This window comes from Onychostruthus taczanowskii, unplaced genomic scaffold (genome assembly GCF_017590055.1).
Source record: "Onychostruthus taczanowskii isolate IOZ18803 unplaced genomic scaffold, ASM1759005v1 scaffold19, whole genome shotgun sequence".
Classification (NCBI taxonomy): Eukaryota; Metazoa; Chordata; class Aves; order Passeriformes; family Passeridae; genus Onychostruthus; species Onychostruthus taczanowskii.
This window is the reverse complement of record NW_024499128.1, coordinates 12210889-12237837: the sequence shown is the minus strand read 5'-3', so window position 1 is coordinate 12237837 and position 26949 is coordinate 12210889. Positions and strand designations below refer to the sequence as shown.

Genomic DNA, 26949 nt, shown 5'->3' with positions numbered 1-26949 from the left:
CCAGCCCCAGAACCAAGGACACCGCTGCAGCTTCAGCCCCAGAAAGTGCAAACAACAGGGAATTGAGGAGAGCAGTCTGGGAGGATGGGACTGCATCACCTGAGCTGGAATTGGACAATGAACCCCAAGGTGGAAATGAGACCAAAACTGATAAAAGTGTGAAAACTCCTGACCCATTGCCCATCTTGGGGGGTAGCCACAGCCAGGCTCTTGTACTGCCCACGGTGTATCCTTTGAGGCCTTTTAATAAATCCCTACTTTATTCCTTTAACCTTTTTATTCCTTTAATTTTAATTCTTTCCTGTCCAGCCTCTGTTCCAGGCAGCCTCTCAAGGCATCACCCCAACCCCATTTGCTCTCCTCCCCATCCCAAACTGCCATTCCCCACTTGCACACTTCAGGCAGCAACAAATTAAACCCAACACCACGAAGGCACCTGGCAAGGGCTTTTGCCAGCAGACAGTGAGCCAGCCTTGAAATAAAAAGCAAATGAAACAAATTTCTCCTGCTGTGTCACATGAGGCCCCCACTGCCCTGCACAGATTCAGTTTTATCCTCATGCGAGCACAATTTTCACCCAGAGTGTTTGCAGGAGAAAAATCCAGGCCAGGGGATGCGTTCCCCCGTGGATTTGAAGTGAATCTCTCATGGAATATCATCTCTGCCTCCTTGATTTTTCTCCCTGAATGGAGCAGGTATAGCTCAGGGTAATGATTGTTGGGTAATTGATTAATGTCAAGGCAGATATCCCTGTCCAACACCCAACAGACACAGGGACACTAAGGGTGGGATCTGAAAGGTCTGTGTGAGAATTGTGGAATTTTTAAGGTTGGAAAAGATCTTTTAAATCATCAAGTGCAATGATCAATCCAGAGCCACCATGCTCACCGTGTCCCCAGGTGCCTCACGTGGTTTTTGAGCAATTCCAGAGATGGCAATTCCACCACTGCCCTGGGCTTGCCAACTCTTTCCATGAAGATTTTTTTTTTTCCTAAATTCTAAGAGAAGACCTTGAGTAGTTTCTGATGGAATTTAGCAGGGCAGTGGGAATTTTTTTCATGGAAAGGGTTTCAGGCATTGGAACTGCCCAGGGAGGTTTGGAGTGCCCACCCCGGGAGGTGTCCAAGGAATTCCTGGAGGTGGCACTCAGTGCTCTGGGCTGGGGACAAGGTGAGGACTTGAAACAGTCTTGGAGGTTTTTTTCCAATGGGAATGATTGCAGAATTCCTGCATCATCTTTTACACCCAAACCCTTAAATAAAAAACAAATCCAAACCACCCAAACAACAAAAAAAGATCCTATTTAAACAAGAGACCACGACAAAACCACTCCAGTACCTATAAATATGATTTTTCTGATTCTAAAAGGGGATTTGCTCTGTCCACACTCAAGGCTGTTTTTCAGGATTACAGTTAAATAAGAAAATGGGTATTTCCAGGTCCTTTTGGACATCCCTCCATCCCAATAAAAGCAAACAAGAGTCTCCATTCAGTCCCATCCCTCATGGAACCCCACCAGCTCCAAGGAAGCTTCAGGGCTGGAAATCTGCTGCATTTCAGGGCTGCTTTCATCCAGGCCTTTTGCAACACCATGAGCTCAGAAGTGACCAAAGTGACCCCAACACCCACAGCCTGAACCTCCAGGAACCTCCAGGAACAAAGGAAGGGGGAGCAAGAGGGAGGAGACCAAATGTGGATCTCAGGAAATCAAAAAGCTGCTTTCAAAAAGCTGGTTTGAAAGAGATCTGAGGAGATGGAGGAGGCAGCAGCAGCTTTTTGGTGATTATGGGACAAATGGCAAAAAGTCAGCTGGGTTAGGAAATTGTTCTCTCCCTGCAGAGTGCAAAGAGGAGCAGACACACAGAGGCAGAAAAGCTGATGGTCAGACACCTGAATTAGGGGCCAAGGCTGAAAATCTCTCTGGTGATCCAAAACAAAAATAACGCAATGAAAAAAACCCAAAAAAAANCCAGTTTAGCATCATTTCATAAAGTAACATAGAGTGCAGTGAGAATTCCTAGTCAGAGAATTTGGGTGGGAAGGGATTTTCAAGATCAGCTCATTCCACCCCCTTTCCATGGGCAGGGAAACCTTCCTCTCCTCCACACCCTGTCCAGCCTGGCCTTGGGCACCTCCAGGGATCCAGGGCAGCCCCAGCTCCTCTGGGAATCTGTGCCAGGGCCTCCCCACCCTCATGGCTCCTGGAGAAAGTCACAAGGTTGGACAATCCACCAAAAATCCACCTAGGGCAGCTCCAGAGATCCCCTGCTCCAGCCCTGCTGCAAACACCACGGAGCCTTGCTGGTAAAGGGAGCAGGGGAGCAGAAAAGCAGCAGTTTTCCCCCCAAAATTCCCATTCCCTGGGTGCTGCTGCCAGCTGGAAGGATCCAGCAGCTCCATGATAACACAAGTTAAGATTTTCCTGTGCTGCTGGCAGCCTGGGTGGTGGCTTTGCCACGTGAGTGACATCACGGCCACTTGTGAGCACATTCCCCGCCATATAATTAAGGATTTTTGCTTCTCATTTGAAGCAGCAGCTTTTTACATTTCGCTGGAAACCGCTGGAATTGACCACATGAAAACAACAATCAGCCAGGCTAGTGACAAGTGATATTAAACAGCTCCTCACAGATGTCCCAGCACCACAAAACTTGTTCCCCCTGTAAGGAATCCAAATGACTTCAGTGCCTAAAATGAACCAGATGAATGATTTCAGTCCTCACTCTGCACTTATTAAATCAGGCTGAAAAGTCCTACAATGCTTTGGGGTGGGAGGGACCGTCGAGATCATCGTGTACATGCCCCAGAACAGAAGGATCCAGCAAAAAAAAAAAAGCAGTTTTTTAAGTGTTCAGCAACATGAAACTAACCTGGAATTGTAAAACTGTAAAAAAACATGTATAGCTCAGGGATTTTATCATCCATACTCTAAAAGCTGGGAAAATATCCTGCCACTGCTTTAATCCTGCAATTTCAAGTGGATGGCAGCACCTCTCGCTCCAAGAATGAATTCAATTTCTGGACAGAAATCACTGGCCAGGCTTTGATGCAAACGTTCAGTCATTGATGGGGAACTTGTCAGGGAAGCTGGGGGCTGGGATTCCCTAAGTGGAACCATGTGGGAAGGCAGCTGGAACACCAGCACTGCTTATCCTGGTGATTTATCAACCACCTGAGGCCACGTGTGGCACCCAGTGACACCCTGGCTGCAAAAGGAAGGAGAAATGTTCTGGTTAAAAATCATCTGAAATGAGAAAAGGGAGCCAAATTCAAATTGAATAAATCTGTTATTTGTTAAAATAATTATTAACCAGCCTGTTTTTAAATGTTATTGCATTTTATACACAAAAAAAACCCAAACAACCCTGTTTTTCTTTTATACAATCACAATGATTTGGGCTGGAAGGGACCTTAAAAATAATCTAATTGCAAATTCTCAGTTGGGCTAGAAAAGGATTTAAGAGACCAACCCTTTATAAAGTGAGAGTGTGCAACTCCAAGTGACCAGACAAGCACAGATATTAAGGATAAATTATTTTTTGAAGTACCTAAAAATGTGGAAATAAAGAGAAGAGAGCACAGCAAAGCTTCCCAAAGGAGGGAAACTGCAATTCCAAAGGAGAGCCCAGATCCTCTCCTGCTGCATCTGCAGAGAGGGGAGTTTTAGCATCCATGGCACCCCAGGACTCAAAAATGAAATCAAGCCCTTCAATATATTCCTGTACAGGATCATTTTCCAAAGAGAAAGTGCTGACCCTTAAAGAGCAGCACGTGTTGGGAGCTGCATTAATTTCATTTTGCTTTAAAACCTCACCAAGGAGAAGTTCAAAATGCTGTTTGTAACTGAGTCAGAGTTAAAAGGTACTCAATAAAAACCTTCACTGATTTCTCCTGGCCATAAATCCAAAAGGTAAGATTGTGCAACACCACTCCTTCATATTTAATAATAACAAACAGATGGGAAAATATTCTAATAAATTATTTGAACTGTCCAAGCTGTGTGCCAGAAAGTCCTGGCCAAATTCCCCCGCTCAACCATCTCTGGAGCATTTTCCCTGCAGATCTCTGAGCTCTCCCTGTTCCTGGAGGGGGAAATATCAGCATCCAGTGACTTTCTCTTAAAATAAACTTAAAAAGAGATGAAATCACCACTGGAGCTACATCCTCGGGCTGCCACAGCCCAGCTAAACATGAGGAAGGGTTTTCCAGGACAGAGAAGGAGCTGCAGCATGGCTCCAACCCCCAGGGATGGGGATTTATTCTTGCTCCAGGGTCTGCCCTGCTCCTGGTTTGGGGGGTGACTTTAAACCCCAAATGACACTTTGGGATTGAACCTCTCCACAGGCTCCAGCTCCCATCCCAAGGGTCTGACAGCCAAAACACCTGGGAATCCTGGAGCCTTGGGGACAAAGCTCCCTGTGCTGAGCCCAGGGATGGCCCCAGAGCCTCGGGCACAGCCAGGTCACATCAGGGCCAGCCTGGTGCCTCAGGTTTGGCTTTTGTATTTTTCAGGTTCTGTGCTGCTTTAGTGTGTGGGTCTGAGCTTCACATCAGGGCATGGTGAGCTCTGTGCACAGAGCAGGGAGACAAAACAATTCCTGCTCCAGCTGGGGACCAAGGACAAATGATCCAAATCTCAGGCCCAAGAGCACAAACAACGTGGGCTGAAGAGAGAAAAACAAGCAGGATGGGACTTGATAACCTAAAGCTGTAATTGGACAATTAACTCCAATATGAGAATGGACCAAAAATTCGAAAAATGTGAGACTTCATCCATTTTGTGACCATGTTGGTTCATCTTGGGTGCAGCCCTGGCTGGGCTCTTGCACTGCCCAAGGTGGATCCATGGAAGCCTTTTAATAAATCCCTGCTTTATCCTTTAACTCTGCCCAGCCTCTGTTCTAGGTCAGCCTTCCCAAGGCATCAGTTCCATGGAGACACCAATCCCAGAGCTGGATTTGCTGCAGCTCACATTTAAAGGGTTGATTCTAAAACACCAAACATTGACTTTGAAGTGTTCTCCTCTCCCTGGCCACTGCCTGTCTGAAAAGCTGAATGAGCCAGGAGAATTATTAGGGATGTTATTAGGAATATTAAGAAGCCATGTAAATGAGAATGGACTCTCCCTGGCCACTGCCTGTTTGAAAAGCTGAATGAGCCAGAACAATGTTATTAGGGATGTTATTAGGAATATTAAGAAGCCATGTAAATGAGAATGGAAAATATTTACATTACATGTTGTGATAAAAGGGGACAAAAAGTGGGATTTTAAAGCTTAGCAAAGGACAGATGGGAAGAGCCAGAGCTCTGCATTATCCCCCCAGACACCTCCCTGGCATTCCCCTGCCCATCCCTCTGGGAATTTCTGTCTCTGCAGGCTGTGCCTCCCCTGGCTGAGATATCCAGCACAGCTGGGCAAATCCAAGTGCACTGACACTGCCCCACATTTACACCTGGGATTTCCCCCTGCTGGTTCCCAACCTGTATTTAATGAATAAAAAGCTCCTGGCAGTGTCTGCCCTGGTGACAATCTGTGACAAAGGGCTGTGCTGTCACTCTGGCAGGCACATCACACGGACTGTCCTTTCCAAAACAACAGCATTCCCTCAGGAACACAAACCAAGGGACAAGAACCGTTTCCCTGGAGGTTTCTGCCCCTCATCCTTCACCTTTTCCATGGCTCTTTCCTCCTGAGGATCCTTTCACACCTCCTCCCACTCTAAGCCACCACATAAGCACAGATATTAAAGAGAAATTATTTGTGAAGTATCTAAAAATGTAGAAATAAAGAGAAGAAAGCAAAGCAAAGATCCACGTTTCTTGTGGCTCCTTCAGGTGCCAAAATCCCCAATTAGGTCACCCAGGAGCCTTCTCTCCTGCAGGTAATTTTGGGATGCATCCAGGCCCACCCCTTCAAAAAGAACAGGAAAACACCAGAGAGTTGCCGTAAAACTTGGAGTTCCTCTGAGTCCAGCCACGGGAGCTGAGGTGCAGCACAGATTTCAGCTGCAGTTTGCTTTGAAATCCTGACACTTATCTGCTTGGAGTAACAGCAAATATGTACCTTGGCTCCTTCCAGCTTCCCAGGGATGGCTGGGAGGAGGATGGCTTAACACTGCGGTTTCACCCGGCCTGGGATGGAAAAAAAGCCCATGAGAAAATCATTTCCCTGGGCTTAAAGTAAATAAATGAATCCCATTTCTTGAGGAGTTGCAGGGATGCAGTGAGGGGGTGGCCAGAAATATTTGGCTAGGTAGCATTGTCCTGAAATCAGGAATGGGAACATGAGTCTGGGACACCCCAGGGCTGGGGGAATATCTCAGGAAATCGAGGCAGCCCACACAGGGCTCAGCAGGAAGCAGCCTTGTGTGCAAAGATGCCACGAATGACAGAAAAACACAAAATATTTCAGCTCCCAGGAAATTCCTGTCAGCAAACAAACCTTGGGGACAGCAGGAGAAGTGGCAGCTCCATTCCTGAGCTCCCTGGTGGTTTTGAGACATGGCTCAAGCACTTTGTGCTCTTTCCCTTCAGGTTTTGCCCATTTGATCTTGGACTGATTTAACCCCAAATCAGGAGTTCACATGATTCAGTGAAACCCCACAAAGTCCCTTCCAAACTGGTTTTTAATGATGCTCAGTCTTTAATGAGCTCCTGCTCCCATTTAAAGGGAGGAGAGGGGGGAATACAGAAAATCTGTATGAATACAGAAAATCTGGCTGCCAAGAGTTCTTCACATGCACAACCTCACTAAACCACACAATTTATGTTACCACTGAAGTCTAAATTTGTATTTATCTCTCAATTACAACACGTTTTCTTCCACCTGCAGCAATTCCAGAAATCCCGACTTTTCCTTCCATTGATCCAGAAATCTGCTCAACCCCAGCGCATTCCCACAAATCATAGCAAGGAAATTTTTTGGACAAAAGGACTTCAAGAAGAAATCCACAGACAGCTCCATTCATGGAGTTTGTTCCCTGCTCCGGGCAGATCAAGGAGTCTGGGTTTAGAGGAAGATCAAACCTGACCTCTGGCTCTCACTTCCAGTTTTGATGCATGAAGAAAACACAGAAAATGCAATAAAGCTCAAAATAGAGACTTGTGAAGAATCCCAGAGAATTCCAAAAGGGGCTCTGCCAGCATAAATACAATTAAACAATATTTAACCTTTGGTAGCATCGAGCTGTCAAATAAATATCTTAAGAAGACAACTTAAAAGAAGGGGAAAAAATAATCCCACACCATTCCTTCTCCTCCTTCCTGCAGAAAAAAGGATAAGAATAGATAAGAACACAGGACAAATGTCCTGGAAAAAAGCCTTAATTTTATTGCTCAAATGAATGGATTTTTAATCCATGGCCAAAAGAAAGTATCAGAAAGGGCAGAATTGATTTTTTTTTTTCCCGTTTTTATTGCAATGCTATGGCTGCTTCCAGCTGGGATCCTGCAGGGAGATGGAGAATGTGCTCCAGACCAAGAGCTTTTCCAATCCCCTCACTGATTAATAAAAGATAAAAAAATCAATCATTTAACCTGACCCAAACTTCTTCTGTGTTCATCAAATATTCCTGATGGAAAGCAACCAAAATCCATGGGACTTCCACACCCCAGATCAATTAAAAGGATGGAGAATATCCCAAGAGTTGGATTCCTTAAAAAGGGTCCAACCTCCCTCTGAGCTCCCCACACAAGTCCCAGCTGCCCTGAGGTGTCCAATGCCAAGATCTCAACCCTTTAATTAATAATTCTTCCACAGAAGAACATCCACCAGGACCCATCATCCCCAGGAGAAATGGAGCTCCAAAACTCCACGGGAAGAGCTGGAATCACCCTCATCAATCACTGCCAGAAAACTTTTATGGGATGTAGATCAGGGCAGAAGAAGGGCACGGAATGGGAAGGAGCCACAGATAAATCAGAAGTTGGAAGTGACTGTGGATAATGGAAAAGAAAAACTCCAGCAGCTCCTTGGATGCCCTTTGGTTTATTGTGATTATCCAGGGGTTACTCTGCACATCAAAGTTTATTTAACTTCAGGAAAACACAAAAATAAAAATCAAAACTTCTTCCCCAGTGCCAGACCTGAACTTTGGATGGAAGCAAGCCCTGAAGGCAGCTCTGCCCAACTCATCCTGCCTCCATCAAAAGCCTGGAGACAGCACAGGGAAATCAGACAGCTCCATGCTGAGAGGTGTCAGCCTGTGGGAGCCAGCACGGATCCACTGTTTGCACTGGAGCCTCCCCAGCTAGTCTTTCTCACTAAAAATCAGGAGCAAACCCTCCTATCTCCCACTTCTGAGGTGGATTCTGCTTTTGGGTGGGTTCTGGGCTCACCAAACATTCCCTAGAGCTGGTTGTTTCCAGGTGAAGCCAAGCAGGTGGATTTTCCCCAGAGTTAGGGACAGCTGGCAAACACTGCAGGCACACAAAGTGCCAAAATTGCTTGGCACTTCAAGATCCTTCAAGCACAAAGGTTTAAAATCCAGCAGAATTCCATAAATCAGGTGGACGCCAGGCTGGACAGGGCTTGGAGCAACCTGGGATAGTGGAAGGTGTTCCTGTCCATGGAACAAGAGGAGCTTTGAGATTCCTTCCAACCCAAACCGTTCCATGATTCCATAAAATAAAGCCAGTGTCCTCTGCAGCTGCTGTCACACCTGCCAAAAATCCTCCTTTAAACGCTTGTCTGGGTTTGTTATTTTTTTTTTTTAATAGAGCAAAAGGCTGAAAATAATCCCACAATACAAGATTTACAGGAGCACTTTGTGGGGGTGTTGCAGGGCAGCCCTGCTGGGGGACTTTACTCTGGTTTTCCAGAGGGAAAACTCATCCTTTGTAACGAAATGGGAACAACCAAGAGAGGGAGAAGCAACAACCCCCAGGATATTTGTGAGCACAGCTGGAGCAGGCTCAGAGCAGCCCCACATCCCTGATTTTCTTTTCCAAATCCCTGTGGAACAAGAGGAGCTTTGAGGTTCCTTCCAACCCAAACCGTTCCATGATTCCATAAAATAAAGCCAGTGTCCTCTGCAGCTGCTGTCACACCTGCCAAAAATCCTCCTTTAAACGCTTGTCTGGGTTTGTTATTTTTTTTTTTTAATAGAGCAAAAGGCTGAAAATAATCCCACAATACAAGATTTACAGGAGCACTTTGTGGGGGTGTTGCAGGGCAGCCCTGCTGGGGGACTTTACTCTGGTTTTCCAGAGGGAAAACTCATCCTTTGTAACGAAATGGGAACAACCAAGAGAGGGAGAAGCAACAACCCCCAGGATATTTGTGAGCACAGCTGGAGCAGGCTCAGAGCAGCCCCACATCCCTGATTTTCTTTTCCAAATCCCTCTGTGCCACAGGAGAGGGGAGAAGCCTGCAGGTGACAGTGGCCATGCCACACCTCCCATCCCAAATCCCATCCCAGCCCGGGCAGGTGGGGCTCAGCTTTCAGCAGGATGCACCAAGGGAGGATTGTATCCTTGGGGTCCTTAAAATTCCCACTCCCTGAAGGAGTGGGGGAATTAATCACCCCTTCCCAGCCTCATTCCAGCTGGGGAATTCCATGGGATCTCCTTAAACCCCAAAGACGTGGGAGCTGTGTGCAGGTCACCCCGTCCCCAGGCTTTGTCACACCATCTGAACTCCAGCCCAAAGTGGTGGCAGCAGTTTGGTGCTGGGCAGCACTTCCCTGGTTTATAATGAATTTGGAACAAGCTTTTCTTGTTAAAAAAAATCCCTTTTTTATCACAAACAGGGAGCAACCAGCCCAAGATGGGATGTTTGGACATCAAATCCTCCTCAAAACGTGAGCTGGAGTTTGCACCCACCTTTTCCCAGTTGGGAAAGGGCTGCTGTAAGATTTTGATATATTTTTAAGAACTGAGCTGGCACTTCCCTGAACCCCAGGCTTGCTCCTGCTCCTGCACAGAAGGAAAACTGGGAGCACGCAGAATGCCTGGGGTTTAATGGGAGGCTTAACACAAATCCAGGGAAAGCTTGGGAGAGATAAGAGATAGGCTCCTGCAAGATAAGAACAAGTGCTGGCTTGATAGGGAGCCCAGGAGAGTTCAGAGCCAGGATCAAACTCTGCAGGTGAACCTGAGAACAGGTTCAGTCCTACACAGGAAGAGCAATTACAGCTAATTAAGCTAATTGCCTTTTTCCTAGTGTAGAATCATGCATGGTTTGGGTTGGAAGGGACCTTAAAGCTCATCCAGTTCCAATCCCGAAACTCTCTACCATCCCACAGTGCTCCAGCCTGGCCTTGGACACTTCCAGGGATCCAGGGGCAGCCACAGCTTCTCTGGGAAAGCCATTCCAGCCCCTCCCAACCCTCACAGGGAGGAATTCTTTCCCAATATTCCATCTATCCCTGCTCTCTGCTGTTTAAAACCACTGCCCCCCTTCCTGTCATGATCTGCCCCCACAAAAAGTCCCTCTCCCTCTTTTTTGACCCAGTCCAAAGCCACCCCTCAGCTCTGCTCCAACAGCCAAACCCTGAGCTGAAGCACCAGACAGGAACAGGAGAGAATTCCCAGCCACATTCAACACCAGACACTTCCAATCTAACTCAGGACATGTTTTCCCAAATTGTGGGAGACAAGGATCCAACTCTCTGCTTTGAAACAAACGTTGGAGACAATTCCAATGAACTTGGCAAAGCTTCAGTCTGAGCCTTAACCCAGGAGAGCTCCACCCCTGACAGCCACCCAGGCCAATTCACCTTTCCTGGTGGAAATCATGGAATGCCAGGATCACAAAAGTTGGGAAAGACCTCCAGGATCACCAGGTCCATTTTTAGAGAAAGATCACAAAATCCCATAAAAACTAAGGTTGGGAAAAGCCCTCCAGGAGCATGGAATCCCAGCTGTGCCTGATGCCCACCTTGTCCCCAGCCCAGAGCTCTGAGTGCCACCTCCAGGAATTTCTTGGACACCTCCAAGGATGGGAACTCCAAACCTTGCTGGGCAGCCCCTTCCAAAGCCTGACCACCCGAATTCTTCCCGAATTTCTCCCAAGAACGAAACCCGTGCCTGCAAAAGGCATTTTTGTTTGTTTCCTTTTTCTCCAGGCCGGGCCAAAAGCCGGTCACAAGAGCTGTGCAGAAACAATCTGCTCAGGGAAAGGCTTTCCCACTTTCTGCAAGGCCAGCGTTCCCATTCCACCCACTTACATTCCTGGATTAAGGGAAAATAAAATCACATCCGCAGGCCGGTCAGCAGTGACACAGGTCGAGATCCAGGAACATGGCAAAGGGCTGCAAGAAAATTCCAGGCATGGAAAGCTCTTTGGAGAAGTTCTGCACTCCTTCCAGCACCACCATTTCCATCAGGCCTCGTTAAGGAGGATTTTATCCCTTCAGCTCATTTGCATAATTGCCGCAATCAAAGGCAGTACTTTACAGTAATAACTTTAATGGCAGATTTTTCCTTAAACATTCTTTTTTAAATGCACCAAGGTCGGTGCAGCCATGTGCCAGGAGAAATCCAGGCAGGAGGTGACCCTGGGGGAATGTGGGGTGTGGAGAGGAACCCATTGCTTTTTGGGATTGTTTCTGCTTTATCATGCTCAAGATGCATCCCAGAACCGAAATATTTGTCAATTAAAGAGCAGCCTGGTTGGTACATTGGAAATTTGCTGCTTTTATTCCCCATTAATTTTGCTACTATTGTCTTATTAGGAAGAAATCTGGCTCATTTCCAGGCTAAAACCAGGTTTTGGAAGGGAGAGTCCAAATCTCAGCCTTTGGTTTGGCTTTACAGAAGCCTGGGATGGTCTGGGCTGGAAGGGACCTTAAAGCCCATCCCATTCCAACCTCTGCCATGGGCAGGGCCACCTTCCACTGGAGGTTTGTCCTGAAAATGTGGAGCTCTGGCCTGTATCCCTCAAATCCATGGAGATAAGAACATGGAGATAACATCTCCAAAGCTTCAGCAGCCTTGTAAGGTTTATTTTGAAGACAGGCAAGAACCACTGGCCTAATTTTTAATAAAAAACACAAACTTAGAGAAAACAAGCTGAGATCCAACTGGAAGTTGACAGCAGAAGCCAGCTGGGATTTCCACCCTGCAGCTCCTGTGTCCTCCAGAAAACCCAATTTCACCTCAAACTCTGGCTGCTCCACCAGTGCATCTCCAGCTGCATCGTGCTGGGATGTTCCTCATGGAAAGCTTCCCCAGGAGCACGGGAGCATCGAGGCTCCACACCTCCTCCCTGGGGCAGCAGAAGATTTGGGGGAACTCTTCCCCTACACAGGGGGAAGTAATAGTGTTTTCGTCACTCTGAGGCTGACATCTTTAGTTTTTCCCCTGGAAATATTTCCCAGCCCCACTTTACAGGCCCTGAACCAAAACCTTGTTTCCAGTTCTGCTGGGAAGAGCCCAACACAAGGCTTAGCACACAAGGGAACGGGCAGCAGCTCTCCGTGCCAAACAGGGAATGTCCTGGGAAGAAATGAGAACCAAAGAGAGGTAGTGTGGCTTCTGGCCCTCCTTACTCAGTGTTCCCAGCCACAAGCTCATGCTCTCCTGACAGCAGATAACAACCACCGGGGTCCCAAACAAGCCAAGGCCCTGCTGCCCTTTAATGCAGGCCTAACAACATTAAACCCAAGCAGGGGCGAGGCTGGGCAGGGAATGAGACAAGGCATAAATTAAAGCAGAGGATATGAATTCCGTGCAGGCTGCAGCACTGGGGTTAACGTGGGTCTGGAAGCAGTTTAGGGAAAACCTGGAGTGGCTAAGGGCCAGCTCTGAGCTGAGCTGCTCCGGCCTAATCGTTTCCTTCAGGCAGGCTACTCCAGCTCACTAATAGGTTTTAATAAAAACTTCCAATTGGGCCAGTAAACCCCTCATTAAGCTGTTTTTAAAGCATGAATTTAAGAGGGCCGGGGGTAAAAGGTCAGGGGGAGTTTTTAATTCAGACCGGCTGGCAAAAGGTGCTGTTGTGATTGAAAACACCAGAGTTCAAGTGTCCAGGGCCACATAAACATCCGACTCTGTCACTAGACCTGCTTAAGTGACAGCTTGAAAAATAGATTTAATAAGACAGAGAGAAAAGTTTCCCACTCTTACAGCAGCAATAGGAACAGCAGATCCCAATATTAGGCAGGAATGGTTGGGAAGCAGCTCCAGCCCTCCCATCCTGGTGTGGGGGGTGAATAAAGAGCAGCCCATAATTGTGCCCAGCCATTGCCAGAGGCTCTGGGATCCAGGGTGTCCTGCTGGGAATGGAGCAGAGTTCTCTGGGAATAACATGGAGCAGCCCAACCCCACATCCTGCTCCAGGGTCTCCCCACACCAGCAGAGCTTGGGGAGTCTGTGCTGCCACGTGGAACACACAGAATCCCACCCTGGACCTGGCTTTAGGGAGCTTTAGGCTGGTCCAGCTGTACCCCCTGCCATGGGCAGTTTCCCACTATCCCAGGTCTCCTCCAGCCTGGCCTTGGACTCTTCCAGGGATGGAGCAGCCACAGCTTCTCTGCCAGGGAATTCTCCTGGGCTGCCTCCCCCGCTGCAGAGGGGTCTGCAGCAATCTCCAGCTCAGCTCTGAGCACAGCTCAGCCCATCCCCACCTAAAGCCAAGCTTTGGACCTGCACCCGTGAAGTTTGACCTCAATTGTTTCATTTTCCTTTCATTTTCCTCCACGACCACAGAGCTGCTCTCCAGGCTGGTGCAGCCACAGGAAAACTTCCCCCCTTCCCTGGGAACACTCACAGAGCAGAAACATCTCCTCCATCTCACCCAGAACCCCAGCTGTGCACTCGAACATTTAATTTTATGTCAATGCACATCTAAAATTCGAGATCCCTGAAGACCTTTTAAAAGAAAATCCTCCTTGGAACAATTTGCATTGAAGCAAAGAGTGAGGATTTAACAAGTGATGGAGAATTACAAATACTCGGCTCTCAACTTTTTATTCTACTTCTAATCAAAACACACTTCAGCTCAAATTCTGAGCTAATAGATGCAATATCAAATTGGGGGGCATTTTGGGTAGGAACTCAGTTATTTGCTCATTCCATGTTTACAGATAATGGCAAAAACCTCCAGAGTTTGTTCAGGGATTGTCTTTTCTCCACACCAAAATTAACAAGGAAGTTTACTGGGAGAGAGAGGGGAAGAAAAAAAAATTATTTTTGCTTTTAAAATGTGCTTCTAATTCTGGCCTGCAAGGAGTGCAGGAGCCAGGCTCTCTGGAATGATCCCTAAGGAAACATTTGCTTTGGCTCCAAACAGGACACTTTGGAGCATCAGGAGTCAAATGGGATCAGCTGCTCCTCCATCCCTTCTGTTTAATGATCCCATTGATAGCCACGAGGGCAGCAGTGCATTCCTGCCTTTCCTGGCTGGGAACAGGCGTCCTATAACCACTGGGATAATTCAGGATCTCTCTGGACAGTGACCTCATTTTCCCTGGATTTTCTCTACACAGATCCACCACAACTCATTCCATCCTTGCAGTTTTCCTGCTTTTAACTCCCCAGTGCCACCTTTTTTTGACCAAGACAGACTCGGGACTCTCAAACTTTCTTCTGAATATCTGGAGGCTCCTTAAAACCAGAAGGCAGAGCAGAAAAAGAAATCCTGGAAAGGAGCAGCACCTTTTCCAAGCCTCTGCTAGTGTAGGGATAATAAATCCCCACGTGGAATCAGATTTTCACTGGGAAAAAACAGGAGTCCTTGGGGTATCTCAGGCTGAAGCTTCCTCCTGCTCCAGGAGAGGACCCAGGGCCAGAATCAGCAAAGGTGGCACCACCACAGACCTGGCGAGGCAGTTCTGGTCTCATTCCAAGCCAGGAGAACACAGCTCCTGAATTTTCAGGAAGGATAAAGCAGAAATTTGCCCTGGGGGCTCTTTCTAATCCCAGCAGCACAGGGGGAACCTGGAGAGGGAGGCAGAGCTGAGCCAGGCCAGGCCACCAGGACAGGGGTTCCAGCAGGGAGAACACGAGGGAAAGGCCTTGGAACAGCAGAACTCCAGGAGGAGATTTAGGCTGAGGATGGGGAAGCCAGGAAAGCTCTGGAGGAGCAGCCTGGTCCTGCAGCTGTGCTCCAGGGAGGGCAGGCAGCACATCCATCCATCCATCCATCCATCCATCCATCCATCCATCCATCCATCCATCCATCCATCCCAAAAATCCAGCCTCACCAGAACTGTGCCTTTCCAAAAATAAGGAGGAAAAGGGGATCTGGATCTGTGTCCATCCACAGGAAGGACCCAGGTGCCACCTCCACCCCTCACTGAGGGCACCCTGCTGGCTCCAAAGCCAGGTTTACATCAGAGCACCAATAAACCAAGCCTAAAGTGATCCCAGCTCAGCTGATTCCAGGCCTGGCTGATGCCCACTCCAGGATCTGCATGCCAGAGCAGCTCCTCAGCCTCCAGGGATGAACAGCCCAGCCTGGGGCTCTGCATTCCTGGTTCCCAGCTCCTTCCCTTTGGTGAGTATGATTTTTAATCACTTTTCCCCACCAGGACTAAGAGCAAAGAGCAAAGCCTGTGGCAATACCAGTCCATCCCACAGCTTGTTGTTATTTCCAGGCTCTGGAGTTCTTTAAAATTCACAGGGACAGCCTGGAGATTGAACAGAGGCTACCAAAATCCATCCTGAGATGTAGGAAAAAAAAAAAACCTCCACACTTCCTGGAGGGGGATAGGAAACAGTCAGCACTTACAAAGAACTCTCCAGGAAATTTTATTTTTTTTTAGGATCTTGCTTTGAAGTAGATGCTCCCAAAGAATGAGGCTTCCAGAGCTCAGCAATATTTAATGTACTGTCCCAGCAATGGATGACAATGTTGTTGTTTCAGCTATATTATAACAAAAATATTGTGGTTTTCCTGTATTCTGACAAAAGGAACTGCAGATTTACATCTCCTTCATCTCATTCCGAAGGAGCCCTCACGCCAAAAACGGGGAAGGGAGAGACCCCACTGCGTACAAAGGGCTCCTTGGAGGGGGATCTCCACTTGGGACACAAAAAAATATGAAACACCAATTGAAAACCAACAAAAACAAACCATTTTTCTACACCCATCAGCAACACACCCAGAGGATGAGCAGCTCCAGGCCAGTCCTCTGGGTTTGTGTTGTCCTGGATTAAATATCCACGTTTAGCAGGGAAGAATTATCTGGAATGCTTCATGGAGCAGAATGGAGAGTTCTCCACGTTCTGGTCTCCACCTCAGCACCCCCAGAATCCCTCAGACAGTTCAAAGAGCAACCTGAATTCCAGAACATTCCATTGGGAATGAGGAGACAGCTGCAATTCCCAGAAGGAAAAGGGAGCAAACCTCCCTGGAACACACAAATGGGATTGGACCATTCTTTCTGAGTGACCAGATTCCATCTGGGACAAGCTGGGAACACAAATCCCATTTCCAGCCACGATCCAGAGTCCTTCTCCACCCACCCATCCCATGGCATTCCTGAAGGGAGAAAACACAGCCAAAGAGGCTGATTTAAGGTGTTATTCCATGGCAGCAATTCCCAGAAAAGCAGCAGTTTTCCAAATATTTCCAGAGAGAGGAATGCTTCCAGCAGGATTTGTAATCTTCCATTTAAGAATGGGTTGGAAAACTGCAGAAAAATCCAACTGGGAAAAAAAAAAATCCAGCCTCCAAGAGAGCAACACCTGCAGCTCATCCCAGGGAAAAGGCCATGATAGGAATAAAGAAGTTCCTGATATCCAAATCACCTGTGGAAAGGGAATTTGGGAGGAGATTCCCTCCCAGGAATGTCCTTCATTCCCTTCCTCTCAAAGACAACCCTTCCACCAACTCTCCTCAGCCTCAATTTACAGAATTTCCTTTCTTTAAGGGCACATGAGCAGAAAGAAATGCAATGAAATGTAATCAAAAGCTTAATTAAAAAAAATAAACTTAATAAAAATACACTTAAATTAAAAAAAAAAAAATCAAAATTTAAATATGCCAGCAAAAGAGAAAAAAGAAAAAAATTTAAACATGCCAGAGGAAAAGCAAGACAAGCTGGAAAAATGGAAAAGCTACATACCCACAAATGCATCAACAAAATATTACTGCAGCTTTTGGCTCATTTTTAGTCACTTACCAAAGGAATACCTGCAAAACAAAATGAAGAGAAAGCAAAAGAATTAAAATTGGGGTTGAGAAATTCAAGGGAACGACGTCTTGTGTTGGTTTGGTTTCTCACTTCCAACATCTGGAGTTTCAAAATGCTGTCAGGGAGTAGAGAAAAGTCCTGAATTGCATAAAATGTACCAAAAATGGGAAAATGCTGCTGTGTGGAAATGGAAGAGGAGAAAATTCCTCAATTTTTAGGCTGCTCAGCACTCCAAGAATTGCCCCTGTGACACAGAATGGCTGCTCCTGCTTTCCCACTGCAATTCCCTTCAGGTGATTTTCTGTAAAATTATCAATTCTGATTAAAACTGACTTTTAATCCCAAAGCTGAGCAAGTTCAGGATGCTGTTCTTCAAATTGTGTTTATTCCCAGTATGGCTTCAATCCCACATCAGGAATTTGTATTTACTTCTATGTATTTGTATTTATTTATTTGTATTATTTATCTGTATTTGTATTTATTTATATGTATTTGTATTTATTTATTTGTATTATTTATATGTATTTGTATTTATTGATATGTATTTGTATTTATTTGTATTTATTTATTTGTATTTGCAGCACATTACACTAACCCCAAAAAAACCCTAACCCCAATACTAAGAAACACAGCAGGTTTCAAAGATTTTTAGAAGGATTTGCTACGACTGAAAATATCCTGAATAAGTTGCATTTTATACTCATCATTGATGGGTTTTTGAACTAATCAACCTCAATACTTCACACCATATTTAACAACAACTTCCTGCAGATCTACTGATGCATAAAGAGAAAAAAGAAGCAGGACAATTTGTAATTTAATGAATAATAAAAGCAGCTTTTTATGAAGTTATTTGTCACGAAGGGAACCTCACTTTGCTGATCTCCACCCCGCCCCTGGTGCTGCCCAACACCAACTCACAGGAGCCATTCTCATTTCTTGGCACAAGCTAAGAACCCCCTGAGGCTCATTTAAAACACACCCCCAAATGAGGAATTAATGAAATATTGTATTTTGCTGAACCACATGAAGTTTTCTGACGTGTGTCTGGTGCTGATTACATCAATCCAGGCTCCCGGCCCCGTCATGTGATGACAGGCAAACACTTGTGGATTTATTTCTCTGAAGAAGCCTGCGAGACCAACGCCAAGGAAACCAAACCAAATGGCCCACTCTGAATCCATAAAAGCAGCAGGAATTCTTGCAGGGATTTCTTAGATTTTAATAGGTACAAGCAGGGCAGGTACCCAATTCCCACAGATTTCAGGCTGGGGTTTAGAATTTAATCACCAGTTTTCCTTTTCAAGGTGGCTATAACGAGTTAACAGAAGTATTTATTTAAAAATGTGTCTTTTTTTTTTTTCTCACATTTTGGTATTTGAAACATTCCCAACAGATAATAAGGAAAAACATGGATTTAATTTTGCAGGCCTGGGGGTAAATTTCACCAGCAGAACTTTTGATCTGCACGTTGTCAAATGCAGAAATTCTGCTGATTCAAAGTGTATTCCACTTGGATTGCATAAATCCTATTAAAAATGATGTCATGGCTGTTTTCTGCTGGAAGAGACAACATTTTTAGCCCTGACTTGTCAGGGGAGGAAAATCCATGTCCCACTTAGCCTGGATCAGCTGGGAATCATAAACATCATTTAATATTTCAGTTAAAATTGTTTTCACCACCTTGTCCTGATGATTCATCCTAGCTTCAGTATATTCCTGGAAAGTAAAAACTGAGAGCAAAACCTGCTTTGAACCCCATCATTCCCAAGGAAAACACATCCTGCTGTCAGGGGTTTGAGCACACGGCTCTGCAAAACCTTCCAGGGAGCAGAAATTCTCCCCCAAACACAAAATGCCACCTTTTCCAGGGAATTCCTTTTTTCCTGCATGGGCAGTGATGGGTTTTGTTTGCTGGAGAAGGAGCTCATCAGCCAGACTTGTCCCAGAAATTCACATTTCCTTCTCCACTCAGCTGCCCCAGAGCTGCTCAGGTTATTTAATGCAGGGCTTGTTTGGGACAGGAGTCTCTAAACCTCTAAAACATTCCCAAAATAATATTCTAAACAGAGTCCATTAAAAATAGGATAAGCCAGGCAGATTTTACCTTTACATCTATAAACTGTTTGTTTTGCATCTATAAATTGGATGTTCTGAGGAAAATCCAGCTGAATTTGTACTAAAAACAGAATAAAACCAGCTCCACCCCAGCTGTGCCCAGCACCACCAGCTCCTTCCAGCTGAATTCCCACAGGCAGGAGAATCCCCTGCTCATCCCTAAATCTGCAGCTGCTGTTAACAGCTCCCACTGCTGCTCCCCACAGAGAACATCCCCATGGGAAGTGATCCCAGATGGCAACTTTGATGATTCCACCACAGATCCCTCTCCTTCCCTGGGCTCTGGAGCTTGGGATGAGGGAAAAGTTACTGGCTACAGGCATATTTTCCATTCTCCACCAGGATTTAGTACCCAAAAGGAGATTTCCAGGATGGAAAAACACCTTTTTTTCTTTTTTTTCCCCCTGGGACCTGGGGATTCCCCAGCCCAGCTGGGAAACATCCCTGGCAAAATCCATCAAAATGAGATCCAGGGTTAGTCCGGTGCACCATTCATTTCAGAACATCATTAACTGGAAACATTAACAGGGAAAAGTTACTAGGTACAGGCATATTTTCTATTCTGCACCAGGATTTGGTCCCCAAAAGGAGGTTTCCAGGAGGTCTCCACAAGGTGGGGAGCTCCACTGTGAGGGATCCCATCCCTGGGAAGGTTGGGAATGTGGCATTTTAACTCTGCAGGCCTTCCCTCTGGCAGGGAGGGATGGATCTCCATATCCCAGAGGATCATCTACCCTGGAGCAGCCCCAGGGCACAGCAGGCAACCAAAAGGAGCTTCCTTCCGAAATTCCAGTGACAGGGAAAGCTGCATGAGGCACCTGCCACAAATCCAGCAGGGTGTTAAAGGGTTAAGCCGTGGAAGTACAGGAAATGTGGGAAATGCACCTGTCCCAGGATAGGACTGTGAGAGAATCACCTCAGCCAGAAACTGAGATTTCCCCTCCCTCTCCAAGCATCCAGCCTGAGGTTATTCCACGTGGACATTTAGGAGGCTTTTCCTTAAGCCTGACCTGGATCTTCCTTCCCACCACACAAACCAGCAGCTCCTTGTCCTGTCCCCAGGGAGACAGGGCAGAGAGCAGAATCCTGGGATGGTTTGGGTTGGAAAGAGCCCAAAGCCCACCCAGTGCCACCCCTGCCATGGCAGGGCCACCTCGCACTGTCCCAGGTGCTCCCAGCCCTGTCCAGGGACACTTCCAGGGATGACTCCACAACCCCTCTGTGCCAGGGTTCCAACCTCTCTGCTTTTTCACACACCTTATCTCTGTCTCCTTTCCCTCAGCTAATTAACTTAATTAGCTTTTTTGATTTTCCCTCAGCTAATCCAACTCAGCTCGTTCAGCTTTCCCCCCCTGTGCCAAGGCTGGAGCCTCTCCTGTGCCCGCAGCCACTTCCAGAGCAAGGGGACACCCAGACACTGCCACTTCCCTGGCTCTGAGCAGTGGAAAAGCTCATCCACAGCTTCCAAAAGTTACTGAAAGCTTGTTGGAAAACCACAATATACCAACCAAATTAAAGCTGTAAACACTTAGGATGGAAAAACACCCCTCTCTTTTTTCCCTGGGACCTGGGGATTCACTTCCCCAGCCCAGTTGGGAAACATCCCTGGCAAAATCCATCAAAATGAGATCCAGGATTAGTCTGGTGCGCCATTAATTTCAGAACATCATTAACTTAAAAGTGTGGGGGTAAGAAACCTTTTTGACAGCTGGTTTTAGTCTCTGCCAAGCCTTCAGCACTGCACAGCCATGGTGGGGGGAGGAAATCAGCTGGAATGGGAGCAAATGAAACCAGTCTGGTTTCTGGATTCACTTTCTTGTGGTCACAGAGCTCTAAAAGCTGGGATTCTGTGCTCTGTAATTACAACATCCACATTGAAATGGGAGGAACGGGGCTAACATTAAAAATAAAGGATGAGGATGAGGAGGAGGTTTGCTCCTCGTGCTGGGGAAGGGGCTGGAGCCAAGCAGGGGGTGAGGAATGGGATGTCCCACCCTGTGCATCCACCTGGCTCCTCCCAAAACACCACACTGTGCTCCCCTGGCAAGGCTGGGCAGGAGAGGAATTGTGAATGATGAGCTGAGCCCCGGCAGCCACCAACTCTGCATCTTCCTTCCCACCACACAAACCAGCAGCTCTTTCCAACCCAAACCATCCATGCTCCTTCCCAAAGTCACACACCATTCCAAAGCCTGGCTTGGAATGCACAGTTTGTCAGACTCCAGCAGGGTTTGCTTGGATCAAATCCTGCCGGTGCCAAAAGCAGGTGCTGAGGTGGCAGCTTTGAAATCCCTCTGGGAGCTGCTCCTTGGGCTGGACACTGAGCCCAGGGAAAGGGGAAAATGGGAACAGAGGCCAGGCTGAGCATCCCTGGGCTGGATGAGCCCCAGCAGCAGGAGCACAGCTGGACACTGATGGAAAACCTCGGGATCAGCAGCAGCCTGGACACAGAACAAGTGAGAATCACCTCCTGAATACTGCTACCAGCAGAAAGGTTCTGCAGGTAAAATCCCAGGAAAACAGGATGTCAGTAACTGCTTGATTAAAAGAGGAATCCTTTAATTGGATTAAATTGCATTTTTAATAAATGCATATAAATATATGCATTTATATTGCATATAAGAGATATGCAATATAACTGCATATATATTGCATATGTACTATAATATTTTATATAGGTTTTCTATCTCTTTAATGCATTTATGCAATATAAATATTGCATAATTTTAATTGCATTAATGGATCTGTCTAAGCCTGGCCACTGCTGCCCAGCACTCTGCAGACTGGGACTGCCCAGTGCCACCTGGACAAGAAACCTCCCAAATTCCAGCTCTGCAGCACCAGTCCAGCCATGGATCAGCTCCTGCTGCCCACCCACCCCAAATCCCACTGAGCAGACCCCACTGGCACCTCTCAAGGACTGCTCCCACCCCAACCCCAACCCAGGGCAAGGAGGGGAAAACCTCCCCCATGCCGGGAGCGGGGGGAAGAAACATTCAGTGATTCATTTCTGCCATCAGCCACGATTCAATTTTCATCTCTCACCCCAAATATGGTTCTCATTAGCTTCATTAGCTCCCAGTTGTGCTGCAAGGCAGCGGTGTCACATGGAATTAATCTTTGTTTTCATTAATGTGTCATCCCCAGCGCTCAGGGCTGCTCGCAGCATTCTTTGAAACCGATCCATTCCCTCTCTTCTGGGCGGGGAGGAAGTGCCAAAAAGCAGCTTCCTGGGCAGGAAGGATGACCCCCTGAGATCCTGCAACTCTGGCTTGATGTTTGCAGAGATCATCTTTTCTTGCTGGGGACAGAGGGAGGGCAGCTCGGAGCAGAAGGGATGCGAGGCTGAGATAACAAAGAAATTCCTGAGCTTCCCTGCCAAGGCCTGATTAAGGAATAAGATATTCTAACTTCTCTAGGTGTTGTTTTTGGGGTATTATGGAAAGCTGGGAAAATAAAGCCAGGCTGCAAAAAGAGTTCTGTTTACAAGGCTCTAAAAACCTGCAATTTAGCAAAGGCACCAAGGTGATTTGGTTAATGAGATTGAACCAAATGATCTAAAGATATTTCTTTTTAATACGCAAAACTGGACTCTGGATTCAGGCACAACAGGAATTTCTGCTTCCACTTCCAACCTGAAGGGAAAGCTGGTCTCAGTTAAGAATTCCAGCCCCTCAGTACAAGCTTGTATCACTTCCAGACATGATAAAGCTGGATGGAGACTGATGGGAAGCCCCTGCCAAGGTCACCCTGTCAAGCACAGCTGCCACATCCATTCCTGCCTGTGCAGTGATCCCTGAGAACTTCCCACGTGTCCTGATAAAACCCAGGACACCCAGGTTGCCATTCTTTTTCTCACAGCTCCTGATTTTTCAGGGTCTGCAAAAAAAAAAAAAAAAAGTCTTCCTGAATTATCCAAACTGCTTAAAAATCCACTGATTCCTGCTGCCTTGGGCTGCTGGGAGCTCCAAGGGGGATTTTCCATCTGCTGCTCAGGACAGGGCTCCCCCAGGCGAGAGGAAACCCCAGGATGGGCAGAGGGATGGAGCTGGGAGAGGGGTGGAATGGGATCATCCTTAAATTCCCTTCCACTCCAAACCACTCCAGGATGATCCAATCCACACTCTTGTGCCCTCACCATCCAAGGGTCACAAATAAAAGTGCTTAAAAATGGGAATGTTTTGCCAAATCCAGGCCTGATTCACACCCTGGCTGCTTTCCAACCTGCAGTAACAAACTCAAAGACCTGTCTCCAACATTTACTGGGCTGGATCACTCTGGACAAAGCACCTAAGTTTGATCTCAGAACCCAAAGGTGTAGAAAATAAGAGGAAAAAGCACTGGAAGAGGTTCATTTAATGGCCACTCACCTGCTCCTGGAGAGGGAAAACATTCCCTGAGCATCTCCTGAGCCCCACTGGAGCTCAGCCCGACGCAGCCCTCAGCTCACTCTCATTAAACCCTGCATGGTTCAAGTGCTTTTTAATGAGAACAAACCCCACAAACCCTCCACCACACTCCAGCCCTTCCCCTTTCTCTGCTGCAGATGAACTCCTGAGGACACTCATTTAATTGCAATTAAACCACCTGCCTCAGAGCCAAGCCTGCCTGACCTGCTGCACACTTGGCCTTCCAAAATGTCCTTTCATGTGGAACTGCCAAGCTGCCCTCTTGCAGCTGCTAAAGGTGAAAAAGCACCAGGAACTTGGAGGCAGAAACTGATTTTTTGGGCTTCAAAGGTCACATTTCATATTCCTTAAAGGCCCCAAAATCCCTGCCTGGTCCTTGTCTGGCCCCCAAATCCCTGCCTGGTCCTTCCTCTAGCCCCAAAATCCCTGCCTGGTCCTTCCTCTGGCCCCAAAATCCCTGCCTGGTCCTTGTCTGGCCCCAAATCCCTGCTGCACCACCCTTTTCCACAAGGGAAGACCCCACTACAAAGAACCTTGCAGCCACCTTGTGCTGTAACATTTTATTTATTGCCTTGTTTAACTTATTCCCTTGAGCTCCTGTAACTCAACCAGAATCTTGAAAGAAAATAAAGGCAACAGGATTTAAAATCCCACAATTCCAGCTGTTTTTTCTTTTTTAATCTGTGCTGTCTGACAATGGGCAATGAGCTTTGGGAACACAATAACCCAGGGGAAGGAAAGGTTTTCAGATACCAGTTGGAAATGCTGGAAGGGAGGAAACAACAGGAGAAGAAACAGGAGATCAGTGGCAGAGTAGCTGAAAAGTTTGTTTCTATAAGAAAATGTAATAGCTCTCTGGAGACACCTTACTGGGGGATAAAAGTGAATTTATCCCAGAATTACTCAGTCATTTCAGAAGTGCATTAGTGATTCTGGTACAAAAACTGATTTAATTCCTGCTGCAAGCCTCTCCCACAGAGCTTGTCCTGCTCATCCCCACAAACACAATCCCACAGGGAGGGACACCACAAATGGAGGCTGGGGTCACCTGCAACGAGGATTTTGATGAAACCAACCAAGCTTTTCCCATATTCTTGTGTAAATGGATGAAAACCCATGATAGGAATATTCAGGAGGGAGGAAGTGGGGAGAAAGGCAAAGCCATTTGTGTGGGACCTGTGGACAAAAGCTGGATTTGCAGGCTGCAAAATGGATGTTGGACTATGAGGAATTGCCACAAAAATCTTTTAAAACATCTTTAAACAGCTTCTACTCGACTCAAACTGACTATTGTCACTTTACTCCTATTTTACTACTGCAGAAATGGCAGGAATAATCAAGGTTAAAATGAACATAATGATTCAGCACTTCACCCAACAGGTCAGATATTAAATATTCCTCTGCCTTGACAGATTTTGAACTTCTTGACAGTCTCCTACTTCAAAAGGAAAAAGTTCAAAGTGGCAGATGGAGAAAAAAGAAAAAAAAATCCAGTATTTTAAGGCAGACACACTGAGCTTCTGATGGAAGTGTGACACCATCACATGGGTGGCCTTGACCCCAAACACATCCCAGGTTTTGTCTGCCCAGACCCACAGCTGGCTTGGGAAACCCAGAATGACAAAACCCACCACATTTCAAGGTGGAAAGCACTGGCAATCTCAACCCCACACTTCCCAGGCACCAAAATAAATCAATTTCTCTGCAAGGCCACTTGAGAAAACCACCAAAGTGCATCTTACTTCAGGCTGTTGAGAGTCAAGGACAATGAACTGGCAAAGCCAAGGGCCACAAGCTGGGCCTGGTTCTTGGGATTTTAGGCTGCCCAAATCCTCCTTATCCTGCAAACAGCTCAGAGGAACAGTTTTTTTGAGGGATTTGAGACCCTCCAAGCCCCCAGCTGTGCTGTCCCCAGGCTCATGGATATTCCCCAGCTGCCAGGTGGGGCCAGGGCAGGCAGGGAACGTGTCCTGCCCTTCAAAGGCCACACTTTGCTCTTCTGAAGCTTCCCTGGCTGAGCCCAAGCCAGCTGGGCAGCAGTTGAAAGAGCTGCTCCTTCAGCAGCCCAAAACAAATAGGGACATTTAAAATTAAAATAGACAAAAGGGCGATAAAAGGAATAAATTGTCCCTCACTGGCCTAGAGAAGAGAGCTCTGTTCCTGCTGATCCTGCTGGGTCTCCCCTGGAGGGGCTTCCCAGGGAGGCTCAGCAGAGGATTTTGGTGGATGGGGAGAGCCCATGGGGGTGGCTCACAGGAGCCCAGGCTGGCCAGTGAAGAGGGACAGCAGGGTTGTACAAAAAAAAAAAAAAAAAAAAAATCAAAGTAATGTTTTTATTTGGAGCCACAAAGGATTTTTGAAATATATTTGGGCCACAGGAGGAATTTCCTGCTCATTTCAGAGACCTCTCTGCTGAGCTGCCTCATCACTCCAGGAATGCCAGGCATTGTCCTTCCCACTCCAGGAGAGCTGTGCTCCCTGCAGGTCCTTTGGAGAAGCAACAGAACCCACCAAAACCTCTCAACCTGCCCCAAACTGGGAGCAAGACAATCACTGCACCATCTAACCCCACCTAGAAACCAGTGTGAGGAGGGGTTTTAAAGCCAGCCTTGGTTTTAAATCCAGCCTTGGTTTTAGGGCCAATACTGCAGATTTTGGGTACTCTGAGCTCCTCCCTTTGCACCACCAGAGCTCCTGAAGGACAGGGAGCATTGAGTGAGCCCTGCTTTGCTCTTTCCCTGTGCTGGAAGCAGCCAGCATCCCTCTGTCCAGGGAATTCCGTGTCACACTGCAGGCAGCACATGAATAATCTGGCTTTGACCCATTCCAGAGGATCTGATGGAAAATGAGCTGGGCTGATTGGGGTCTTCTCCCTCAGCCCTTCCCAAGAACCACCTCATTTCCTGGTTAACACTGAAATGAAGAGGAAAACCAGCTGAGGGAACACCTCTAATCCCCCCTTTTCTCTTATCCCTTCCCCCTTGGTGTGTTGTTGTTGTACACCAGGCTAAATTTCATCCCTGAAACCTCGAGGAGCAAAGGAGGGGGGGAAAAAAATAAATCCAGCCTTATCTCAGCTATCAGGAGTCAATTCCTTTCAAGCACAACCAGCTCCAGGTGCATTCCTGCCAGGATCATTGTCCTGGAGCTGGGAGGGGACCCCAGCACTGATCCCTGAGCTTCCCCCTGCTCAGGAGTTGGGGTTTGGATAAGGGCTGGTGAGGAGAGGGACAGGCTCTCTGTACCCACCACCCTCTGCCTCTTCCTTAAGAAAGGTGCCCAAACAGCCACTCAGAGCTCACCAGGCACAACTGGAATTATTTTGGGAAAACCTCAGGAGC

At 47.0% G+C, this 26949-nt stretch overlaps 1 protein-coding gene across 1 annotated transcript in view; it reads right to left on the bottom strand.

The window, feature by feature from the left end:
* The window catches only part of LMF1 (lipase maturation factor 1), a 143154-nt gene that overhangs the window by 106010 nt on the left and 10195 nt on the right, over positions 1 to 26949 (bottom strand). The window contains exon 3 of the mRNA XM_041402021.1: positions 17070 to 17080. Within this exon, the coding sequence (XP_041257955.1) occupies positions 17070 to 17080 (11 nt within the window). The remainder of the gene's footprint in view (positions 1 to 17069; positions 17081 to 26949) is intronic.